Below are 26,274 nucleotides of genomic sequence, written 5' to 3'. Positions count from 1 at the left end.
TTCAGTCTACAATAAAAAAAGAGACAGTGCATAAATCTTATTTGAATTATTGTAGAATCCGGTGGACAGTCCGTACACACAGTACACGCTTTCAAAACAATATTTAGTTTTAGCTTCCTGGAGACAGATGACAACCAATGCTGCAAACCAATCAAAATAATTTGCTGTCAGTTATTCGTCTAATAGAAAAATGTTATGGCAGATTGTGGGCGTGGTCCAGAGGCGTCAGACACAGTCGGTTCTCAGGTGCAGAGCTGCTTGGCCTGGGTGCCCGGTGGAATTATGGGCTCCATGTGCATCCTACAGTTGCTGATCACGTTGGTCGTTATACATTACACGTCTTCTGCATTTTCAGGTAATGACACAGCTCATGTTTTCCTATCTGTAGTGTTCTGTGCCGCTCCCTGAGATTAAAAACACTATTTACTGCTTGTGCCAGCTGATACGTTACACAGACTTGTTTGTAATGGTATATTTAGCCTTAGTTGTGTGTGACCAAACTAAACAATTTGGCTGCCCCTCCATGCAGTAGTGTTACAGTGCGGTGCAGTAATCTTCAGCAGTCAAGGGGCTAGCTCTGTCAGTTTGCAAAGGATAAAAAAAGTCTCACTATGTTGTTCTTTCACTTTCACTATCAAGAAAAACCTCTGTATATTATTATTATTATACTTTTAATGATGAACGAATGCAGATGACCCATTTATCTAGGGCAGCTTCACTTGTGTGAGAGCGGGTGTAGTGTTATATCATTATTAGGACAACAGGTAATGTTGCGTCTTTTAGAATTTATAGGGCTGTTTTGATCGCGAATGAGATACATTTGGGTGTGGTTCCAAAGAACTGGTTGATTTGTTACTACTGGTTTACTGGAGTCAACCTATCAAACAGTTGAAAAATCCAAGTCAAGCTATCGGACACTGTTTTGGAGTTATCAGACAGATATAAAACAGTAGTCAAGCTATCAGACAGTGAGACACTTATTTGTTAGTACTTTCTTAAGACTTTTAAAGGCTGTACCATACATATATGCTAATAAGAAATGTTTTAATGAATACCACAAGCATTTTTGTTATAAATGTCACTCAAATTAAAATAGTAATTTTCCAGCATTTCTCTAAGTGTTAAAAACAAAATTCCCCATTGTGCCACTAAATATTCTCTAAAGCTATCTCACACAATGACCCCTCTACGATATCACACATTATGGGGACTTTTTACTGTGGAATTTTAAAAATATTGGGCCCCAAATGTCTCTCAAATTGCAAAAATAGGCACTTTTCAGCAATTTCACTTAGGGATAAAAACAAAATCTCCCATTGTGCCACTTAAATGACACCTCTACGATTTCACAGATTATGGGGACTTTTTACTGTGGAATTTTAAAATATTTCAAACTGTGTGTCTTTTCTTGCTTGTATATCATTTAAATAAATTACACTTATTTTAAAGCGGCTTATACATAGCAAACGTATTTACATACAGTATGGCCAATATAAGTGGATAGTGTAGGGTTACTTCTTTTGTTCCTTAGCTCTGCTCTGGCTGATAAGGGTGCGGCACACGTTTTCTTCAGGGCCCTGGGGTGACCACTGAAATCACACACACATGCAACTGAGTGTTTTCACAAGAGTCCCCTTTATTGAAGAACACGCAAAGAATTTATAGTGATGTATGCGTCATACATGAGGTCACAGGAAATATATAAAAAACGTAGTTAACTTCACATCTGCATAAGGGGCCCACAGGAAATAAGAATGTTGTTATAGCACATAACAGAATATGCCCATATAACCATTTGAAGAGAGGATGTTATATTAGAACCATATGTTACAACTTATACAAAAGAAACTTGTGGAATGCTGCATTATAGATTTAAGGCTACCCTCAATATGCTTAATATGTGAGATTCAAATTACCCATATAACATAATATATATAATATATATATATATATATATATATATATACACACATATACATATACACACACACACACACACATATATATATATAATATATATATATATATACAGGGAGTGCAGAATTATTAGGCAAGTTGTATTTTTGAGGATTAATTTTATTATTGAACAACAACCATGTTCTCAATGAACCCAAAAAACTCATTTATATCAAAGCTGAATATTTTTGGAAGTAGTTTTTAGTTTGTTTTTAGTTATAGCTATTTTAGGGGGATATCTGTGTGTGCAGGTGACTATTACTGTGCATAATTATTAGGCAACTTAACAAAAAACAAATATATACCCATTTCAATTATTTATTTTTACCAGTGAAACCAATATAACATCTCAACATTCACAAATATACATTTCTGACATTCAAAAACAAAACAAAAACAAATCAGTGACCAATATAGCCACCTTTCTTTGCAAGGACACTCAAAAGCCTGCCATCCATGGATTCTGTCAGTGTTTTGATCTGTTCACCATCAACATTGCGTGCAGCAGCAACCACAGCCTCCCAGACACTGTTCAGAGAGGTGTACTGTTTTCCCTCCTTGTAAATCTCACATTTGATGATGGACCACAGGTTCTCAATGGGGTTCAGATCAGGTGAACAAGGAGGCCATGTCATTAGATTTTCTTCTTTTATACCCTTTCTTGCCAGCCACGCTGTGGAGTACTTGGACGCGTGTGATGGAGCATTGTCCTGCATGAAAATCATGTTTTTCTTGAAGGATGCAGATTTCTTCCTGTACCACTGCTTGAAGAAGGTGTCTTCCAGAAACTGGCAGTAGGACTGGGAGTTGAGCTTGACTCCATCCTCAACCCGAAAAGGCCCCACAAGCTCATCTTTGATGATACCAGCCCAAACCAGTACTCCACCTCCACCTTGCTGGCGTCTGAGTCGGACTGGAGCTCTCTGCCCTTTACCAATCCAGCCACGGGCCCATCCATCTGGCCCATCAAGACTCACTCTCATTTCATCAGTCCATAAAACCTTAGAAAAATCAGTCTTGAGATATTTCTTGGCCCAGTCTTGACGTTTCAGCTTGTGTGTCTTGTTCAGTGGTGGTCGTCTTTCAGCCTTTCTTACCTTGGCCATGTCTCTGAGTATTGCACACCTTGTGCTTTTGGGCACTCCAGTGATGTTGCAGCTCTGAAATATGGCCAAACTGGTGGCAAGTGGCATCTTGGCAGCTGCACGCTTGACTTTTCTCAGTTCATGGGCAGTTATTTTGCGCCTTGGTTTTTCCACACGCTTCTTGCGACCCTGTTGACTATTTTGAATGAAACGCTTGATTGTTCGATGATCACGCTTCAGAAGCTTTGCAATTTTAAGAGTGCTGCATCCCTCTGCAAGATATCTCACTATTTTTGACTTTTCTGATCCTGTCAAGTCCTTCTTTTGACCCATTTTGCCAAAGGAAAGGAAGTTGCCTAATAATTATGCACACCTGATATAGGGTGTTGATGTCATTAGACCACACCCCTTCTCATTATAGAGATGCACATCACCTAATATGCTTAATTGGTAGTAGGCTTTCGAGCCTATACAGCTTGGAGTAAGACAACATGCATAAAGAGGATGATGTGGTCAAAATACTCATTTGCCTAATAATTCTGCACTCCCTGTACATATACACACACATATATATATGTGTATACCCATCATTACCCTCTTTGATCACATCGTGATCACATAACCTGTAATGTTCCTACAATATAAACTATCTGGGTCTACATCTAATTAAATTTTACAGTTGAACTTTTTCTGCATCTTGTATCATACCTGATATTTTCTTTCGTAACGTACAAGACATGTAACAGTTAAACAATGTTAATAATAGTAAACAAATAGGTGTAAAGTGTTCAGCATCTTCAGGTGAGTAATAACATGCCGTTATTAATACTATTGGGATATACACAAAGATCAATATCCCCATTAGGAAAAGGAAGATCTTGCAGAAGTGTATTGGATCCATGATTGAGATCATCATCCTGGTCTTTGTGAGGAGTGATCGATACCTTATCACCCACTTCTCCTTTGTGAGGGGTGACCGATAGCTTGTCACCCGCTTCTCCTCTCTTTGGACAGAGTTTCACTCGTGAAGCGCGTATCCAGATGTCCTTGTCGTCAGTCAGTACGGCAGTCCTGGTTACAGCGATCACAGTGACTGGCTTGCTGAACGGGAAACCTCCTTTCTTTGCTTTATTCAGCTGGCGAATGCAGACCAGATCTCCAGGCTTGAAAGGATGAGTTGGTTCCTGTGAGGGAAGAGGTAAACGGGAAGACACATCACCATAGATCAAATACAGAAAGTGATAACAAATACCAAAAAATCACAAAACCAAAGAAAATGTGAAATAAATGTGATAAAGAAATAAACGTGACAAGTGATTTGTAAAGTATAATTGAGTGTAAACTAAATACTTAAAAAGTTCATATAAGGATATGTATGTTCTTCCACAATCTTCACGCTTCTATTTTCTTTTGATCCTCATATGAAAAGAAAGAAAGAAATGCCACATAGCGTAATTCTGTAACCTTTTCAAATGCAGAATGCGTGTGTACAAATGCTTACTCACATGAGATGGAGCTATAGCCAAGCTCAGGTTTGTGCGCACACCCAATGTTATACTGTTGGGTAAACAGTTGCTTGAACCGGATATTTGAATAAAATGGATTTATTTAAAATATAAGTATAAAAAGCGCCACAAGAGCTGCAGAAATCACCAAATACAATGGAATCGGCAATACAATCAAGTAATTGCTCAAATTGAGCTTATACACAATGCTAGAGACCGTGGTAAGGAGTGCCGAAACTTAACCACACAACCTCCCCCTTAAGAGTCCAGCATATGTTGCTCTCCTCGCTGGTGTGCAGATTCTTGGAAGGACGCCAAAGAACAAGAAACAATGTATCCGACGTACGTTTCGCAAAAGAGCTTTTTCAAGGAATGATGTGCGCATGTCTGAAAGTCCTATTTGAATGTTTTAGGTTTAAGCCGGATATCCGGTATTAAGTCCTCCATTTTGGAAGTGGGCATAGTCATGATTAATCTTCCTTAGACTGCCGATATTTCAACACAAAAATTCTAGACAATATATATATATATATACACGTTAAGGAAAATATTGGTTTACGCAAATCTTCATTAAAAACGTCCTGAACTTATTTTGATAAAGCGACAGCTGCCAACATGTCTACTACATAGCATATCGGTTAATGCCTTTTATGGATTATTGTGTAACATATCAACTTAAGTCACATTTGTCGCTCACCGCTACTCCAATATTCCATACCCATAACAGGAATATACATGCTTATATTTATCAAAACAGGTCTTATCATTTAAGAAGTATCGTCATGATATATATACACGTGGATAATCTCCTACACACAATATTCTTTGATAACGTTCTCAAGTTTCATTAAACGTTGTCCATTATAATTTGAGACACAAAATTTATCATGATATCAGTGGTTCCTTATCTTTTGTGATTATTTCAAATCTACCTATAAATAGATGAATAGAGATGTCTTGAATTAGTGAGATGATTTCACGAGGATGGAAGCTGAGTTATATCTTTATAAGAAATGATGTAGCTCAAAATCTTTGTTAAGGCCGTTCGGTATGAAACTATCCATAATGTGGATCCATTTCATCTCAAGACGACCCAATTGATTCTGTACATCTCCTCCTCTCCAACTACACTCTATCTTCCTGATACCTAGAAAATCAAGATCTTCTATCCTCCTATTATGTTTTCTATTAAAATGTGCTGATAGTGAATGTTTTAGAAAGCCTTTTTCTATATTGTAAATATGCTCATTAAGTCTGGTTTTCAGAAGCCTGGAAGTACGGCCAATGTAAATTAAATTACACGAACACCGTAATAAGTATATTACGTTCTTACTATTACATGTAATGAACTGATTGATATCGTAAGTCCTATTGCCGTCAGCAGAATGAAATTTGTTACAAACTCTCAATCCCTTTTTCATTTTCTTGCAGGCACTACAAAATTGACATCTCCTAAAGCCTGCTTGGGGAGAGGATAACCAGTTGTTATTTGAACTTATTTTTTCCACTTTTATTATATTGTGTGAGAGTTGTAATTTTAAATTAGGTACCTTTTTAAAAATTATATTTGGTCTATCCTCTATGATTTCCAACAGACTTGGGTCTCTGAATAGAATACCCCAGTGTTTCTGTATAATATCTCTGACTTCACTACTTTGGGTGCTGTGTTGTAGAATAAGCCTACTTGCTGTTTTGGTGTTATCCATTATCGATGTCCCTTTATTTTTCTGTTTGTACTGTAATAACTTGTTCCTATCTAATTTTGCAACTTCCTCTATTTTCTCCTCTAAGAAGTCATTAGGATAGTTTTTTTCTTCAAATCTATCTTTTAATATTTTAGCTTGAGTTTGGAAAACGTTCTTATCCCTACAGTTGCGTCTTAGACGAACAAATTGCCCCAAATTGGAATATTTTTTAACCAATGTTTCTGGTGGCAACTATTAAGACTAATATAGTTGTTCACATCAATACTCTTAAAAAAGTTTTTTGCAGGCTTTAGGAGATGTCAATTTTGTAGTGCCTGCAAGAAAATGAAAAAGGGATTGAGAGTTTGTAACAAATTTCATTCTGCTGACGGCAATAGGACTTACGATATCAATCAGTTCATTACATGTAATAGTAAGAACGTAATATACTTATTACGGTGTTCGTGTAATTTAATTTACATTGGCCGTACTTCCAGGCTTCTGAAAACCAGACTTAATGAGCATATTTACAATATAGAAAAAGGCTTTCTAAAACATTCACTATCAGCACATTTTAATAGAAAACATAATAGGAGGATAGAAGATCTTGATTTTCTAGGTATCAGGAAGATAGAGTGTAGTTGGAGAGGAGGAGATGTACAGAATCAATTGGGTCGTCTTGAGATGAAATGGATCCACATTATGGATAGTTTCATACCGAACGGCCTTAACAAAGATTTTGAGCTACATCATTTCTTATAAAGATATAACTCAGCTTCCATCCTCGTGAAATCATCTCACTAATTCAAGACATCTCTATTCATCTATTTATAGGTAGATTTGAAATAATCACAAAAGATAAGGAACCACTGATATCATGATAAATTTTGTGTCTCAAATTATAATGGACAACGTTTAATGAAACTTGAGAACGTTATCAAAGAATATTGTGTGTAGGAGATTATCCACGTATATATATCATGACGATACTTCTTAAATGATAAGACCTGTTTTGATAAATATAAGCATGTATATTCCTGTTATGGGTATGGAATATTGGAGTAGCGGTGAGCGAGAAATGTGACTTAAGTTGATATGTTACACAATAATCCATAAAAGGCATTAACCGATATGCTATGTAGTAGACATGTTGGCAGCTGTCGCTTTATCAAAATAAGTTCAGGACGTTTTTAATGAAGATTTGCGTAAACCAATATTTTCCTTAACATGTATATATATATATATATATTGTCTAGAATTTTTGTGTTGAAATATCGGCAGTCTAAGGAAGATTAATCATGACTATGCCCACTTCCAAAATGGAGGACTTAATACCGGATATCCGGCTTAAACCTAAAACATTCAAATAGGACTTTCAGACATGCGCACACCATTCCTTGAAAAAGCTCTTTTGCGAAACGTACGTCGGATACATTGTTTCTTGTTCTTTGGCGTCCTTCCAAGAATCTGCACACCAGCGAGGAGAGCAACATATGCTGGACTCTTAAGGGGGAGGTTGTGTGGTTAAGTTTCGGCACTCCTTACCACGGTCTCTAGCATTGTGTATAAGCTCAATTTGAGCAATTACTTGATTGTATTGCCGATTCCATTGTATTTGGTGATTTCTGCAGCTCTTGTGGCGCTTTTTATACTTATATTTTAAATAAATCCATTTTATTCAAATATCCGGTTCAAGCAACTGTTTACCCAACAGTATAACATTGGGTGTGCGCACAAACCTGAGCTTGGCTATAGCTCCATCTCATGTGAGTAAGCATTTGTACACACGCATTCTGCATTTGAAAAGGTTACAGAATTACGCTATGTGGCATTTCTTTCTTTCTTTTCATATGAGGATCAAAATAAAATAGAAGCGTGAAGATTGTGGAAGAACATACATATCCTTATATGAACTTTTTAAGTATTTAGTTTACACTCAAGTATACTTTACAAATCACTTGTCACGTTTATTTCTTTATCACATTTATTTCACATTTTCTTTGGTTTTGTGATTTTTTTGGTATTTGTTATCACTTTCTGTATTTGATACCATCTCTGACAGTGCACAGAATTTTATTGCCCAAACTGTATAGATAGATTTTTAAGATATTGTAAAGTTTCGTAGCACTTTTTCACAAATTGTATTTTAGTATTTATTAACACATGAAGGTAATTTTTGAGTTTAACCAATGTGAATACACTTTTGCATAAACTACAAACACATCCAGCCAATAATTTATAACACGTTTTTTGCCTTTGTATTATATCTCACCCGCAGTCACATATGTGAGTACACAGGGAGATTAACCTATTGTAAGCTGCTCTGACACTTACATTCACACACTAACTACAAATAGACACGGATACGAATAGATAAGATATTGAGATATTGAGACATAATAAGCACATTATTAGGATAAAATTCTATTGACATCAGAAGATAATTATACTCATTATTCTATTACTATCTAGATAAGATTTCCATCTGAGACAAAACAAAGACCTGAGATGTCTCTATTTCTTAATAGACGCACAACTACAACAGGTGCTGATGATTTTTTTGACAACTCCGACACCACTAATGAGAGTTTAGAAAATTTATTAAGAGAAGTAGAAAAACATATGTCTAAAGAAATTAAATACCATCTAGAAATAGTTACACTAGAAAAATACTTGAAAGAACAAATCACACCAAGAGGGTTAAGGATTTTTAAAAATCCAACTTTTGGGCAAGACAATCTTATGTTCATGACAAAATGGAATCACATTCTGGAAGAATGTACTAAAAAACTGATGAATTTAATCATAAATGAAAGAAAGAAACTATTGGATGCAGTGAATGAAGAAATAAATATGTTAGAGCAAAAAATTATTCCTCATATGAATAATAAAAATTATGAGGATTTGTCACAGAAAATAGCCGAGAATTTAGATTCTTTGAAGAAAGAAATAAAAAACACCAAGAGAAAGAAATACTTTAGGGATCATGATGATTATAAAGAGAGAAAAGAAAGAAATTTTAAAACTAGGAATTCCAGAGTCAATAATTATAACACCAGCAATAGAAATAATATAGATAACCGACACAGTGAAAATAGATCAGGGCACAACAACAGAGTCATGTACAATAATGGTAATAATAACAGACATTATCAGAACACTTTGGCAAATAGGGAGAGAGAGAACTATTACTCACACAACAATGAGAGAGACTCAAGACAGGGTCATAAAAGGAATGATTGCCAGTATGAGTCAGGTAGCAGTAACCATATACAACACAAAGGGAACTATTACCGCACAGAACAGCAGAGGAAGGAAGATTATGACTGGCAACAACCCAGAAATCCCTTCAAAAAACAGAGGGTATATTACCAGGAAGACATCCCTACACACAATAGATTTGATACTTTAAATAGATATAGCTCAGAAGAGGATGAGGAGGTTTTTTTAGAGGCAGGGAAAAGAAAGTACAATCGAACAGATTCAGACCTGTTCAACAAAAGGAGAAGAAATATGGACAGAGTAGAACACTGACAAACAAGAAAATCATTAAACCAAAACCTGTAATAGAAAACGTAAATAAAGAAAAGCCAGGCAAGGGTATCTTTAATCTATCTAAAGTAACATTAACAGAAGCACAGACTTCAGTCCTAAATAGGGGACTAAATTTTGCCCCCAGTTATAGGATTAATAAATTTGATACTTATATAGGAGTGCAAAAATTTATACGCAACTTATGCATTAAAAAGTATTTCTTGAATAGTCCAATTGTAAAAAACAGTATCCCTGAACCCAACAAATACAGACATACAGAAGTGAAAAACACATCTGTATTTAATCCCACTCAATACAAATCAGGCCCAATGGAAACCTTCTTGGAATTAGTGCATAGGGACATCAAACATCTAAAAACAAATTATACATCTAATCTAACTAAGGAGGAACAGGTTGCACTAAAAGAATTACAAAATAATAATGAGATAGTGGTGAAGCCGGCCGATAAGGGCGGAGGCACCGTCATAATGGACAGAGAAAAATATAATGAAGAATGCCTCAGACAGCTGAACGACACAAGTACATACAAAAAACTAGATTCTAATCCCACATTCACCTTCAAGAGAAGAATTGAAAAATATCTAAATGAAGGGTTAAAAGAAGGTATTCTAAATAAGAAAGAATACCAATATATATACATTAAATTCCCCAAAACTGCCAATTTCTATGTACTTCCCAAGATCCATAAAGATCTAAAAAACCCTCCAGGGAGACCGATCGTGTCTGGGGTCAATTCACATACTAGCAATTTGTCAGCCTATATAGACACATTTTTGCAAACATATGTTAAAAATACCAAATCATACTTAAAAGACACAATTAGTATATTGAATGATCTGGAAAACATCAAATGGAACAAAGACTGGCTATTAGTAACTGGAGATGTAACATCTCTCTATACCATTATAGATAAGGAGTTAGGCATTACTTCAGTGCAAAATATTTTAAGAGAAGATACTACCCTTGACCCCAAACAATTACACTTTATCCTGGAGGGGATTAAGATTATCCTGGAGACCAATTTTTTTTGGTTTAATAGAGACTATTATCTTCAGATCAGTGGAACGGCGATGGGCACCAGATTTGCGCCCAGCTATGCCAATTTATACATGGCAAATTGGGAAAATCTTTACATCTACAATTCCCCCTGGGCGCAATATCTGGTGTCCTATCGTCGTTACATAGATGACCTGTTCCTTATTTGGTCAGGAACAGAGTGCCAATTGGTCGATTTTAAAAAATATCTGGCAAACAATGAGTTTAACATAGCTTTAACATGGACCAATAGTAATACTAGGGTAGAATTTCTTGATTTAGAAATCTATATAGAAGACAACACATTAAAAACAAAAAACTTTTTTAAGAGTATTGATGTGAACAACTATATTAGTCTTAATAGTTGCCACCAGAAACATTGGTTAAAAAATATACCAAAGGGGCAATTTGTTCGTCTAAGACGCAACTGTAGGGATAAGAACGTTTTCCAAACTCAAGCTAAAATATTAAAAGATAGATTTGAAGAAAAAAACTATCCTAATGACTTCTTAGAGGAGAAAATAGAGGAAGTTGCAAAATTAGATAGGAACAAGTTATTACAGTACAAACAGAAAAATAAAGGGACATCGATAATGGATAACACCAAAACAGCAAGTAGGCTTATTCTACAACACAGCACCCAAAGTAGTGAAGTCAGAGATATTATACAGAAACACTGGGGTATTCTATTCAGAGACCCAAGTCTGTTGGAAATCATAGAGGATAGACCAAATATAATTTTTAAAAAGGTACCTAATTTAAAATTACAACTCTCACACAATATAATAAAAGTGGAAAAAATAAGTTCAAATAACAACTGGTTATCCTCTCCCCAAGCAGGCTTTAGGAGATGTCAATTTTGTAGTGCCTGCAAGAAAATGAAAAAGGGATTGAGAGTTTGTAACAAATTTCATTCTGCTGACGGCAATAGGACTTACGATATCAATCAGTTCATTACATGTAATAGTAAGAACGTAATATACTTATTACGGTGTTCGTGTAATTTAATTTACATTGGCCGTACTTCCAGGCTTCTGAAAACCAGACTTAATGAGCATATTTACAATATAGAAAAAGGCTTTCTAAAACATTCACTATCAGCACATTTTAATAGAAAACATAATAGGAGGATAGAAGATCTTGATTTTCTAGGTATCAGGAAGATAGAGTGTAGTTGGAGAGGAGGAGATGTACAGAATCAATTGGGTCGTCTTGAGATGAAATGGATCCACATTATGGATAGTTTCATACCGAACGGCCTTAACAAAGATTTTGAGCTACATCATTTCTTATAAAGATATAACTCAGCTTCCATCCTCGTGAAATCATCTCACTAATTCAAGACATCTCTATTCATCTATTTATAGGTAGATTTGAAATAATCACAAAAGATAAGGAACCACTGATATCATGATAAATTTTGTGTCTCAAATTATAATGGACAACGTTTAATGAAACTTGAGAACGTTATCAAAGAATATTGTGTGTAGGAGATTATCCACGTGTATATATATCATGACGATACTTCTTAAATGATAAGACCTGTTTTGATAAATATAAGCATGTATATTCCTGTTATGGGTATGGAATATTGGAGTAGCGGTGAGCGACAAATGTGACTTAAGTTGATATGTTACACAATAATCCATAAAAGGCATTAACCGATATGCTATGTAGTAGACATGTTGGCAGCTGTCGCTTTATCAAAATAAGTTCAGGACGTTTTTAATGAAGATTTGCGTAAACCAATATTTTCCTTAACGTGTATATATATATATATATTGTCTAGAATTTTTGTGTTGAAATATCGGCAGTCTAAGGAAGATTAATCATGACTATGCCCACTTCCAAAATGGAGGACTTAATACCGGATATCCGGCTTAAACCTAAAACATTCAAATAGGACTTTCAGACATGCGCACACCATTCCTTGAAAAAGCTCTTTTGCGAAACGTACGTCGGATACATTGTTTCTTGTTCTTTGGCGTCCTTCCAAGAATCTGCACACCAGCGAGGAGAGCAACATATGCTGGACTCTTAAGGGGGAGGTTGTGTGGTTAAGTTTCGGCACTCCTTACCACGGTCTCTAGCATTGTGTATAAGCTCAATTTGAGCAATTACTTGATTGTATTGCCGATTCCATTGTATTTGGTGATTTCTGCAGCTCTTGTGGCGCTTTTTATACTTATATTTTAAATAAATCCATTTTATTCAAATATCCGGTTCAAGCAACTGTTTACCCAACAGTATAACATTGGGTGTGCGCACAAACCTGAGCTTGGCTATAGCTCCATCTCATGTGAGTAAGCATTTGTACACACGCATTCTGCATTTGAAAAGGTTACAGAATTACGCTATGTGGCATTTCTTTCTTTCTTTTCATATGAGGATCAAAAGAAAATAGAAGCGTGAAGATTGTGGAAGAACATACATATCCTTATATGAACTTTTTAAGTATTTAGTTTACACTCAAGTATACTTTACAAATCACTTGTCACGTTTATTTCTTTATCACATTTATTTCACATCACCATAGATGCCATTCAATTTATCAATCAATTGTTTTACATATTGTTCCTTAATACAATCTAAATCACCATTTTTAATGATAAGTGGGCCTTTTACCCATGGAGTCGGGAATGGTCTACCCATTAGGACCTCAAATGGAGACAACCTGGTTGTCCTATTTGGGGTCATTCTGATTTCTGCTAAAATCGCAGGTAAATAGTTTTGCCATTTAACCCATGTACCTGCTGTTGCCTTTAAAAGTTTTTCCTTGATATTGCGATTCATTCTTTCTACAATCCCTGAGCTTTGAGGATGGTAGGGAATGTGAAAGTTCCAATTAATCTGTAACCATTCTACTAACTCATGTGTGAATTAATCTGAAGCGGACAACCAAATCTGGGAATTATTTCAGTGGCTAAAATTTTAGCGACTGTTTTTGCATCTTCCCTCTGGGTAACAAAAGCTTCTAGCCACTTAGAAAATTGGTCAACTATTACAAGCAGATATAATTGTTTAGTGCCAGTTTTTGGAATATGTGTAAAATCAATTTGTAGATGTGTGAATGGGGCTGTAGGTGGGGGTAAGAGGTCATGCTGGGCTTTATTGGGGATGGTTGCATTGGTCTGTAAGCAATATACACATCTATTAATATATGCCTTGCAATGATCACCTATACCTCTAATGTAGAAAGATTGCTTCAACAAGTTAGTTGTTGGTTTTATACCTAGGTGTTCAACACCATGGGCTTGTGCTATAAAGAGTGGTGCACTGCTTTCCGGTATGCCCACCTTCCCCTCTTTAGAAAACAAACCATTCTCATCTAAAGTTAACCCATTAGTAGTCCAGAAAGATATGTCACTAGGAGTGGCATGTCCCTGGAGTTCAAGAAGCATATGGTCTGTAGGACATGAAGGTGGGGCTAAAACAGCATACATACGGATGGTGGATCCGGGTGTATGAGAAACATAAGCAGCCTCCTTAGCAATTTTATCTGCAAGTGCATTACCCAAGGAAATAGGGTCAGACTTGTGTGTATGTGCACGGCAATGTATGATCGCTATGTCCTTTGGGAGTTGTATGGCCTCTAAAAGGTCATTAATCAGGTCTGTATGAGAGATGGTCTTACCATCTGCTGAAACAAAACCACGTTGTTTCCATATCATACCAAAATCATGCACAACCCCAAAAGCATAGCGAGAGTCAGTGTAAATGTTAACAGATTTATTTTCAAACAATTTACATGCTTTTGTAAGTGCTATTCTGCAGCTTGTGCAGAAGGATAAGGAATGGGGCCTGCATCTAGAACAATGTCTGGTAGTTGCACAACGGCATAGCCTGTCTTATAAATACCGTCACTAGGTCGGGAACAAGAACCATCAACAAACACATTATCAGCATGGTCAAAAGGTTTATCCATCAAGTCAGGTCTTGGTGTGGTAATGTGGTGTATTACCTCTATACAATCATGATCTGTTGGAAAGTCTGGTGATCCTGTAAGTAAGGCACTAAGTATTTGAGTTGGCCCTGAGGATACACTACTATATTTAATAGTCAGATTTGTATTATTCAGTAATATACATTCATAACCAGAAAGTCTTTGAGAAGTCATGTGTTGGGTAGTGACATTTTTTACAAGATGTAAAACTTGGTGACTAGTGTGTAGTACTATTGGATGGCCTAATGTGATTGTTCCAACCATCTCTACAGCCATGGCGCAAGCCGCCAATGCTCGGAGACACGCCGGCATCCCTTGTACCGATATTGGAACTACTTTGGAAAAGAAAGCTACCTGACGCATATTGCCTCCACCTTGCTCTTGGGCATAGACAGCAGCCATGGTTTTACAATTGTCCCTCACATACAAGTGCAATTGTTTACAATAATCAGGTAGTCCTAAAGCAGGGGCACTAATCAATGTGTTCTGTTTGAAGTATAATTCCCTCTAGCTCTTCCTCTAGCTCTCCCTCTACCTCTCACATACATTCTATTACTCCCTGTATTATCCCTTTCCCTGGCCTGGAATGGATCACAATGTTGTAAACTCTGCTTTTGATGAAAAGCAGCGTTTTTTCCCTCTAATTTCCTGATGTCAAAACAACCTGCCCCTTCTTTTTCATGAATTCTTTGCAAGAATTCTGCTGGAGTCAACTCCGGCCAATCAGAGACAAGTTGTTTCACCAACAAAGAAAGCTGAGGTTGCATATTACTAATGCAAGTCTGGACCTTCAGAGAGCCCATTGCATCTCCTGATTCCATTCCAGCCTCTTCCTTCCAGCATTTATAAAAACGCTTAACAAATTCTACTACTGTTTCCTTTGTATTCTGTTTGCACACATTTACAACAAAATATAATACAATACAAAAAAAAAAAATAAAAAAAAAATAATAAAAAATAATAAAAATAAAAAAATACAATACCTTTACCTTTTAAGAGCAATTAATTATTGAATCTTTTTGCAAAACCACATTAACTAGAATGGTTGTACTCCGTTACCAGTTATTGTGCTTAATGCTTAAGTTTACAACAAGAGAAAGAAAAAAAATATCACTATGCTGATCCTTTCAGTAGTTTCTGGCATTAATTATCTCTAGGTCAAAGGTCACCCTTCACCAGAAAAAATGTAGCGTTTTAACTAACATTTAGAAACAGCAATACATATAAGCAACAGTTTACTTTCTTAATACTTTATACAATAAGCAGTATTTTACTTCCTTAACACTTTATACAATAAACAGTATTTTGCCATACAGCATATTTAGAAAGCAAGCAGCATAAGAATTCATATAAACAATGCAGTATTTATCTTATAACTTTAAAGCAATGTTAGCCATACAGCAATATTTCAAAAGCAAGCAGCAAGAAAATGTGTGGTTTAACCCTTCAGCCAGACTTTATATAATCTGATTTCTACCAAAGAAATCTATTATTCCCTTTTTATTTTTAATCTACCAAAGATTCATATATATATTTAACCTGATTTCTACCAAAGAAATCTACTATTCCTCTTTTAGAATCTACCAAAGATATACATATATATTCCCCAACTATTCCTATGTAAAATGAAACTTAAGGGGTCTCGTGGTAAGAGAAAAAAGGTCAGAATAAAAAGGACTCTTTGTTCAGCTCACCTTCCGAGAGTTCCCTGTTTCATCCCACTTCTGACACCAGTTTGTAGGGTTACTTCTTTTGTTCCTTAGCTCTGCTCTGGCTGATAAGGGTGCGGCACACGTTTTCTTCAGGGCCCTGGGGTGACCACTGAAATCACACACACATGCAACTGAGTGTTTTCACAAGAGTCCCCTTTATTGAAGAACACACAAAGAATTTATAGTGATGTATACGTCATACATGAGGTCACAGGAAATATATAAAAAACGTAGTTAACTTCACATCTGCATAAGGGGCCCACAGGAAATAAGAATGTTGTTATAGCACATAACAGAATATGCCCATATAACCATTTAAAGAGAGGATGTTATATTAGAACCATATGTTACAACTTATACAAAAGAAACTTGTGGAATGCTGCATTATAAACATTTGATACTAGATTTAAGGCTACCCTCAATATGCTTAATATGTGAGATTCAAATTACCCATATAACATAATATATATAATATATATATATATATACTCATATATATACATATATATACATATACACATATATATACATACACACATACATATACATACACACATACATATACATACACACATATATACCCATCAGATAGTACTATTATTATAGTATAAACACGATCACAACTTTGCAGTCTATGCATATGAAAAAAATCAAATCTAAAGCTGTTTTGTTTTTTTAAAGTATATTTTACATTTCACATTGCTGAGGCTGTACTTCTCTATTATGCCAGTGGCTTTATGTTTGTTGCATTTGTTGTAAAATTGTAGAAATTATTTCGCCGAATGTCATTTGTAATAGTTGTCATGATAAACTTTTACATGCAGATAGTGTATCCATCAGTAATAGTACATTGCCAGTTGCAGTTCCTTCAACTTCTAATGTGCATGATATACCTGTAAATTTTAAAGAATTTGTTTCTGATTCTATCCTGAAGGCTTTGTCTGCATTTCCACCTTCTAATAAACGTAAAAGGTCTTTTAAAACTTCTCATTTAGTTGATGAAATTTCAAATGACCAACAACATAATAATTTATCCTCTTCTGATGAGGATCTATCTGATACAGAAGATCTTTCCTCAGACATTGACACTGACAAATCTACTTATTTATTTAAAATAGAGTATATGCGTTCTTTATTAAAAGAAGTGTTAATTACTTTGGATATTGAGGTAACCACTCCTATTGACGTTCAGTCTAATAAACGTTTAAATGCTGTTTTTAAACCTCCTGTGGTTTCTCCAGGGGTTTTTCCTATTCCTGAGACTATTTCTGTTATGATTTCTAGGGAATGGAATAAGCCAGGTACTTCTTTTATCCCTTCTTCAAGGTATAAAAAATTGTATTCTTTACCAGCAAAATCTATAGAGTTTTGGGAAAAAATCCCCAAAGTTGATGGGGCTATTTCTACTCTTGCTAAACGTACCACTATTCCTATGAAAGATAGTACTTCCTTTAAGGATCCTTTAGATAGGAAGCTTGAATCTTATCTAAGGAAGGCCTATTTATATTCAGGTCATCTTCTCAGACCTGCAATTTCTTTGGCTGATGTTGCGGCTGCATCAACTTTCTGGTTGGAGAATTTAGCGCAACAGGAATTGGATTCTGATTTATCTAGCATTATTCGCTTGCTGCAATATGCTAATCATTTTATTTGTGATGCCATTTTTGATATTATCAAAATTGATGTTAGATCCATGTCTTTAGCTATATTAGCTAGAAGAGCTTTGTGGCTTAAATCTTGGAATGCTGATATGACATCTAAATCTAGATTACTATCTCTTTCTTTCTATGGTAATAATTTATTTGGTTCTCAGTTGTATTCTATTATTTCAACTGTCACTGGGGGAAAGGGAGTTTTTCTGCCTTAGGATAAAAAACCTAAGGGTAAATCTAAGGCTTCTAACCATTTTCGTTCCTTTCGTCAGAATAAGGAACAAAAACTCAATCCTCCCCCCAAGGAATCTGCTTCCAATTGGAAGCCTTCCTCAAATTGGAATAAATCCAAGCCATTTAGGAAACCAAAGCCAGCCCCTAAGTCCGCATGAAGGTGCGGCCCTCATTCCAGCTCATCTGGTAGGGGGCAGGTTAAGGTTTTTCAAGGATATTTGGATAAAATCTGTCCAAAATCAATGAATTCAGAGCATTGTCTCTCAAGGGTATCGAATAGGATTCAGAGTAAGACCTCCTGTGAGAAGATTTTTTTCTCTCACGTATCCCAGCAAATCCAGTAAAAGCTCAGGCTTTCCTGAAGTGTGTTTCAGACCTGGAGTCTTCAGGGGTAATCATGCCAGTTCCTCCTCAGGAACAAGGTTTGGGGTTTTATTCAAATCTATTCATTGTACCAAAGAAGGAAAATGTATTCAGACCAGTTCTGGATCTAAAAATTTTGAATCGTTATGTAAGAGTACTAACTTTCAAGATGGTGACTATAAGGACTATTCTGCCTTTTGTTCAGCAAGGACATTATATGTCCACAATAGACTTGCAGGATGCATATCTTCATATTCCGATTCATCCAGAACATTATCAGTTTCTGAGATTCTCTTTTCTAAACAAGCATTACCAATTTGTTGCTCTTCCATTTGGCCTTTCAACAGCTCCAAAAATCTTTTCAAAGGCTCTGGGTACCCTACTCTCTGCAATCAGAGAACAGGGTATTGCAGTGTTTCCTTATTTGGACGATATCTTGGTACTAGCTCAGTCTTTATGTACTGCAGAATCTCACACGAATCAACTAGTGTTGTTTCTTCGGAAACATGGTTGGAGGATCAATTTACCAAAATGTTTCTTGATTCCTCAGACAAGGGTCACCTTTTTAGGCTTCCAGATAGATTCAGTGTCCATGACTCTGTCTCTAACAGACAAGAGACGTTTAAAATTGGTTGCAGCCTGCCGGCACCTTCAGTCTCAGTCATTCCCTTCAGTGGCTATGTGCATGTAAGTTTTAGGTCTCATGACTGCAGCATCGGACGCGATCCCCTTTGCTCGTTTTCACATGAGACCTCTACAGCTTTGTATGTTGAATCAATGGTGCAGGAATTATACAAAGATATCACAATTAATATCCTTAAATCCCAATGTACGACACTCTCTGACATGGTGGATAGATCACCATCATTTAGTTCAAGGGTCTTCTTTTGTTCGGCCAACCTGGACTGTGATCACAACAGATGTGAGTCTTTCAGGTTGGGGAGCTGTTTGGGGATCTCTGACAGCACAAGGGGTTTGGAAATCTCAAGAGGCGAGATTACCAATAAATATTTTAGAACTCCGTGCAATTCTCAGAGCTCTTCAGTTTTGGCCTCTGCTAAAGAAAGAACCGTTCATTTGTTTTCAGACAGACAATATCACAACAGTGGCATATGTCAATCCTCAGGGTGGGACTCACAGTCCCCAAGCTATGAAAGAAGTATCTCAGATACTTGTTTGGGCGGAATCCAACTCCTGTCTAATCTCTGCTGTGCATATCCCAGGTGTAGACAATTGGGAGGCGGATTATCTCAGCCGCCAGACTTTACATCCAGGGGAGTGGTCTCTCCATCCAGATGTGTTTTCTCAGATTGTTCAGATGTGGGGTCTTCCAGAGATAGATCTCATGGCCTCTCATCTAAACAAGAAACTTCCCAGATACCTGTCCAGGTCCAGGGATGTTCAGGCGGAAGCAGTGGATGTGCTGACACTTCCTTGGTGTTATCATCCTGCTTACATTTTCCCGCTTCTAGTTCTCCTTCCAAGAGTGATCTCCAAAATCATCATGGAACAATCATTTGTGTTGCTGGTGGCTCCAGCATGGCCACACAGGTTTTGGTATGCGGATCTGTTTCGGATGTCCAGTTGCCTGTTTTGGCCCCTTCCGTTATGGCCAGACCTACTATCTCAAGGACCGTTTTGCCATCAGGATCTAAAATCATTAAATTTGAAGGTATGGAAATTGAACGCTTAGTACTAAGTCATAGAGGTTTCTCTGACTCAGTGATTAATACTATGTTACAAGCTCATAAATCTGTCTCTAGAAAGATTTATTATAGAGTTTGGAAGACTTACATTTCATGGTGTTCTTCTCATAAATTCTCCTGGCATTCTTTTAGAATTCCTAGAATTTTACAGTTTCTTCAGGATGGTTTGGATAAGGGTTTGTCTGCAAGTTCAAAGATAGAAGAATAGCCCAGGTGCCAACTATATGAAGGCAGGTAAATACATATACTAATGGAAAATAAAATAAAAACAATGTATTACATCCAGTTAGGTGTATACAGTACAATGAAATACAATAAAATACAGTTGAACCAAATGTCATGGATCCATGATGGTTTTACAATAAAATCAATACAATGAATGGTCACAAAAAATACTGTCACAGATATAAAAACAAATAGAGCCTTCTATAAAAAATATATAAAAAACCTTCTAAAAAATGTATTCCAACCAGAATAGACGTATGTAGACAAAAATCAATAGGTTTATTTATAGTGTACGAAGATTACAGGGAGTGCAGAATTATTAGGCAAGTTGTATTTTTGAGGATTCATTTTATTATTGAACAACAACCATGTTCTCAGTGAACCCAAAAAACTCATTAATATCAAAGCTGAATATTTTTGGAAGTAGTTTTTAGTTTGTTTTTAGTTTTAGCTATTTTAGGGGGATATCTGTGTGTGCAGGTGACTATTACTGTGCATAATTATTAGGCAACTTAACAAAAAACAAATATATACCCATTTCAATTATTTATTTTTACCAGTGAAACCAATATAACATCTCAACATTCACAAATATACATTTCTGACATTCAAAAACAAAACAAAAACAAATCAGTGACCAATATAGCCACCTTTCTTTGCAAGGACACTCAAAAGCCTGCCATCCATGGATTCTGTCAGTGTTTTGATCTGTTCACCATCAACATTGCGTGCAGCAGCAACCATAGCCTCCCAGACACTGTTCAGAGAGGTGTACTGTTTTCCCTCCATGTAAATCTCACATTTGATGATGGACCACAGGTTCTCAATGGGGTTCAGATCAGGTGAACAAGGAGGCCATGTCATTAGATTTTCTTCTTTTATACCCTTTCTTGCCAGCCACGCTGTGGAGTACTTGGACGCGTGTGATGGAGCATTGTCCTGCATGAAAATCATGTTTTTCTTGAAGGATGCAGACTTCTTCCTGTACCACTGCTTGAAGAAGGTGTCTTCCAGAAACTGGCAGTAGGACTGGGAGTTGAGCTTGACTCCATCCTCAACCCGAAAAGGCCCCACAAGCTCATCTTTGATGATACCAGCCCAAACCAGTACTCCACCTCCACCTTGCTGGCGTCTGAGTCGGACTGGAGCTCTGCCCTTTACCAATCCAGCCACGGGCCCATCCATCTGGCCCATCAAGACTCACTCTCATTTCATCAGTCCATAAAACCTTAGAACAATCAGTCTTGAGATATTTCTTGGCCCAGTCTTGACGTTTCAGCTTGTGTGTCTTGTTCAGTGGTGGTCGTCTTTCAGCCTTTCTTACCTTGGCCATGTCTCTGAGTATTGCACACCTTGTGCTTTTGGGCACTCCAGTGATGTTGCAGCTCTGAAATATGGCCAAACTGGTGGCAAGTGGCATCTTGGCAGCTGCACGCTTGACTTTTCTCAGTTCATGGGCAGTTATTTTGCGCCTTGGTTTTTCCACACGCTTCTTGCGACCCTGTTGACTATTTTGAATGAAACGCTTGATTGTTCGATGATCACGCTTCAGAAGCTTTGCAATTTTAAGAGTGCTGCATCCCTCTGCAAGATATCTCACTATTTTTGACTTTTCTGAGCCTGTCAAGTCCTTCTTTTGACCCATTTTGCCAAAGGAAAGGAAGTTGCCTAATAATTATGCACACCTGATATAGGGTGTTGATGTCATTAGACCACACCCCTTCTCATTACAGAGATGCACATCACCTAATATGCTTAATTGATAGTAGGCTTTCGAGCCTATACAGCTTGGAGTAAGACAACATGCATAAAGAGGATGATGTGGTCAAAATACTAATTTGCCTAATAATTCTGCACTCCCTGTAAAAATATAAGCTGAAACAAACGGTCTCCAAAGTGTGTAATGGCAGTGCTGTTCCTTAAAGTGTTTGATTTGTAAATCCAACATATGTGTGTATATAAAAGACAAAAATGTCAATGAAAAATACTAATAAAGCTTGTGAAATTTTTTTTATATAAAAAGCAATAGGTGCCGGTGAAAAAAGTGCTAATGCTAAATACCAGCCAGTGACTGTGAAAGTCAAATCCTTATCAGAAAATAAAAAATATATTAAAAAATATATATACTAAAGTCCAATATCTGTATTAATACAGACACCCCTGAGTAAAAAATGAAGAACCGTGATAAATGCAAAAATTATATTTTTGAATGCAGACAATAGTCTAAAAAATTGAGAAATGCTGCAATAAATTGTTAGTCTGAAAGTATAGTTGAATTCCTATTCTCCTTGATAGATGAAAGTCCCACCATAAGAAGTTGATAGAAGAAAATATCACCAATAGATTTTTGGAAAAAATGCCTGTGTATGCACGATTGTGGGTATGTTCCTCCCTAGAGAAAAACAACAGATATAGTGTAGATTGCACAATAAATTGTCACATATAGAATAAGGCTTACCAGTGTCTACGCGTTTCGGCCCGTGTCAGGCCTTTCTTAAGACTGGTTTTCAATTTGTAAATAGGTGCCTTATATAGGGTGCTTGACCCCTAATCGGAGGTTGATTAACTTCCGGTTTTTCGTGTGATTATCGGTATTTTCGGTATTCCCGTGTAGTAGCTTAACACCTAATTTGCCTTATCAAGCCCCCTTAGTGTCATGATGATCAATCATATTTATTTTTAGTATTCAAACCATTTCTTAAAAGTTAAGTATAGAATGTATTCACCTCTTTCATTTATGTCGTGTCGTCACTTCCGGTTAGAGCCGATACGGACCTAAAGTATTTTAATATGTATGTGTCTCAAGATATCCAGTTCTATTGCGGACACTCACCGCTAACAGAACTAATAATATAATAGATGTAAATGGAGTGACAGAGGAAGATGTATTTGTTTTTTCTCCTTTCTGTGCTCCGTGTTTAGCTGGCTCTGATTGGTCGTGACGTCACGATAATAGGCGGCATTGATTGGGCAATGGGAGGCCATGGGTGTAGACACTTACGTCTGTATGAGGGTGTTGTCCGTGATCTGTTTGTTGATTGGAGTACAAGTAATGTTTACATTACGAGTAAACCTCAACCGATATCTCTAATGATTATGAGGAAGGGGGTGGGGATGCTCAATTAATCTCCTATGTTATCATATGTGATGATCTCGCTATAAGTAGTAATTCTCTATTTGTGGCAATAAAGCAATAAAATTAGATCCGGTTTTTATACAAGCAAATTTATATATTTATATTTTCATATATATGTATTTTATTTTATCGGACCATCCTCTCATTGTGGTATTCCTGTCGCTGGACTAGGTATTATATATTTGGGCTTCTTGCTCATGCCGACTGATCATTAACATTTAGCACTACCTTCAGTGTATTAGTGCATTATATCTAAGATCAGTATAGAGTTAAACATGAAAAAATGACCAAGGGACAGACTGAGAATGCGGACTTGTACTCAAAATGTGCTAATGTACTTACTAGTGGACCGTGTAATACCCTGTATGCAATGCACCCTTATATCTAGTTCACCTATATGAGCGGTGTCCATGCCTTATGGGTCTCCTAAGTCCTTACACCTTTAGAGACAACATTGTGTGCCGCTAAATATGAGTTACTCCCTCATAATGTTAAGAAGAGGCTGCCTATTATCTGATAGTTTTAGGGAAAACTCTAATGTTAATGGTCCTTATTTCCTTGATGGTAAATCCTATCTTTAACCATCTTACTATTCGTCTATATTTGAAACATGTCATAATAAAGCTTAATATAATTTTGCAGCACTTAGGATCGCTGTTTGGAAATATGTCATGAAAGAATGTTATAATCGTGGTCCAATAAAGAGTATTTCACGGTCAAAAATGCCGGACAGGGCTCAGACCATATGCCCTATTATGGCCTATGGTGAGTTAAAATCTTGGTCTAACAGTGTTTGTGTATACGTGGCTACTTAAAATTTAAATGATTGTGGTTTAATGTATCGTATACTCTTTTTGGAGAGGGTATTATCTTCAGTAGATCAGTGGATACATATATGACAGAACAACATATTAGCCTTGGAATTGTTGTGGAACGAAGTATTAAGAGGATGTATCTGAATGAGATGATGTAATTTTCTTTGTGCTATCATCCAAGGTAATCAAGAGATGATGAGAATGAATATAAAAGAATAATTATAAATCTAAAAGATCCGTTATTTCATCTTTTTTAGAATTATAAAATAGTGGCCCAGGTATAAAATGAGACTGATAATTCTAAAAAGCCCCAAGTTCTAAATGGAATAGAGATATCTGGGCTAAGTGTCTTATTTCTTTAGAACATTGGTAGCAATATACTTAAGCATCTAAATCATGTTGAATAGGTGAGACAAATCTTCTCTGTTGTTCAGACCTTTGGGGAAAAGGCAGTCCATAGTAAAAATCCACCTGGATTCAGCAGACAGCAACTTTTTCTCGTAGCTGCCGCCCCTCCATTCTTTTTTCACTTTCTTTATCCCCATATATGTGAGATCTTTGATATTTCCCTTATGTACTGTGGAGAAATGTCTGTACAGAGCAGTGTCCATGCTTAATTTTTCTATTAGTAGCAGATGTTCCCGGATCCTATCTTGTAGAGGCCTTGAGGTTTGCCCAATATATTGTAAACCGCAGGAACATTGTAGTAGGTATATGGTTCCTTTATCTTGGCACCTTATAATTTCATGAATTTTATGAGTTTCTTTCGTATGGTGACACCTGAAATTTGTCGATTTTCTCCCATTTTTACAGGATGGGCATGGAAAGAAACCCGTAATTTTCTTTCCAAAGACGTCTCTGGTATCTGGGTTTCTCTTCTTTTGGATACTAGGTGCTAGGTGACTTCTCAGATTTTTTGCTTTCCTATAGATAAACCGCGGTTTGTCTGGAAGCTTCTCTCCAATCACATCGTCTTCTTTCAACAGGGCCCAGTGTTACCTGAAAATATTTTCTATGATATTTCTGTTGGCACTGAATTTCGTGATCATAGGGACATTGAGAGTCACTCCTCCTTCTTTCATCTGTGTTGTCCTTTTCCTGTATTTGGTGAGAGCTGATCTTTCCATACTAGCAACTTCTTCTTTCTTCTGGTTTAACATCATCTCATCATATCCTCTATCCAGGAACTTATTCTTTATAAATTCAGACTGTTCTTCCCATTTCTCCTGTGTCGAGCAATTTTTCCTCATCCGCATCAGCTGCCCTTTCGGGATGTTGTTCTTCCAATTAGGATGGTGACAGCTGGTCTCGTGAATGTAGTTGTTACTATCCACTTTCTTAAAATGCGTTGTTTCAATTTTTCCATGGTTGATCTTAATGTTCAAGTCCAAGAAAGTGATTTGAACAGTGCTCCATTCATAGGTGAATTGTAGATTATTTTCATTCTTATTCATGATCTCAAATGTGTAATCCAAATCCGTCTTTGTACCCTTCCAAATTATGAGTATATCATCAATATACCGTCGGTTAGCGGTGAGTGTCCGCAATAGAACTGGATATCTTGAGACACATACATATTAAAATACTTTAGGTCCGTATCGGCTCTAACCGGAAGTGACGACACGACATAAATGAAAGAGGTGAATACATTCTATACTTAACTTTTA

At 36.5% G+C, this 26,274-nt stretch overlaps 1 protein-coding gene across 2 annotated transcripts in view; it reads left to right on the top strand.

The window, feature by feature from the left end:
- Positions 1–229: 229 nt before the first annotated feature.
- LY75 (lymphocyte antigen 75) overlaps positions 230–26,274 on the top strand; it is a 1,208,875-nt gene continuing 1,182,830 nt past the window's right edge. For both annotated transcript variants that reach the window (XM_053698349.1, XM_053698347.1), the window contains exon 1: positions 230–355. In XM_053698349.1, the coding sequence (XP_053554324.1) occupies positions 283–355 (73 nt within the window). In that variant the 5' untranslated portion in view covers positions 230–282. The remainder of the gene's footprint in view (positions 356–26,274) is intronic.

The sequence above is a fragment of the Bombina bombina genome, chromosome 1 (assembly GCF_027579735.1).
Source record: "Bombina bombina isolate aBomBom1 chromosome 1, aBomBom1.pri, whole genome shotgun sequence".
NCBI lineage: Eukaryota > Metazoa > Chordata > Amphibia > Anura > Bombinatoridae > Bombina > Bombina bombina.
This window is presented reverse-complemented; position numbering and strand designations above follow the sequence as displayed.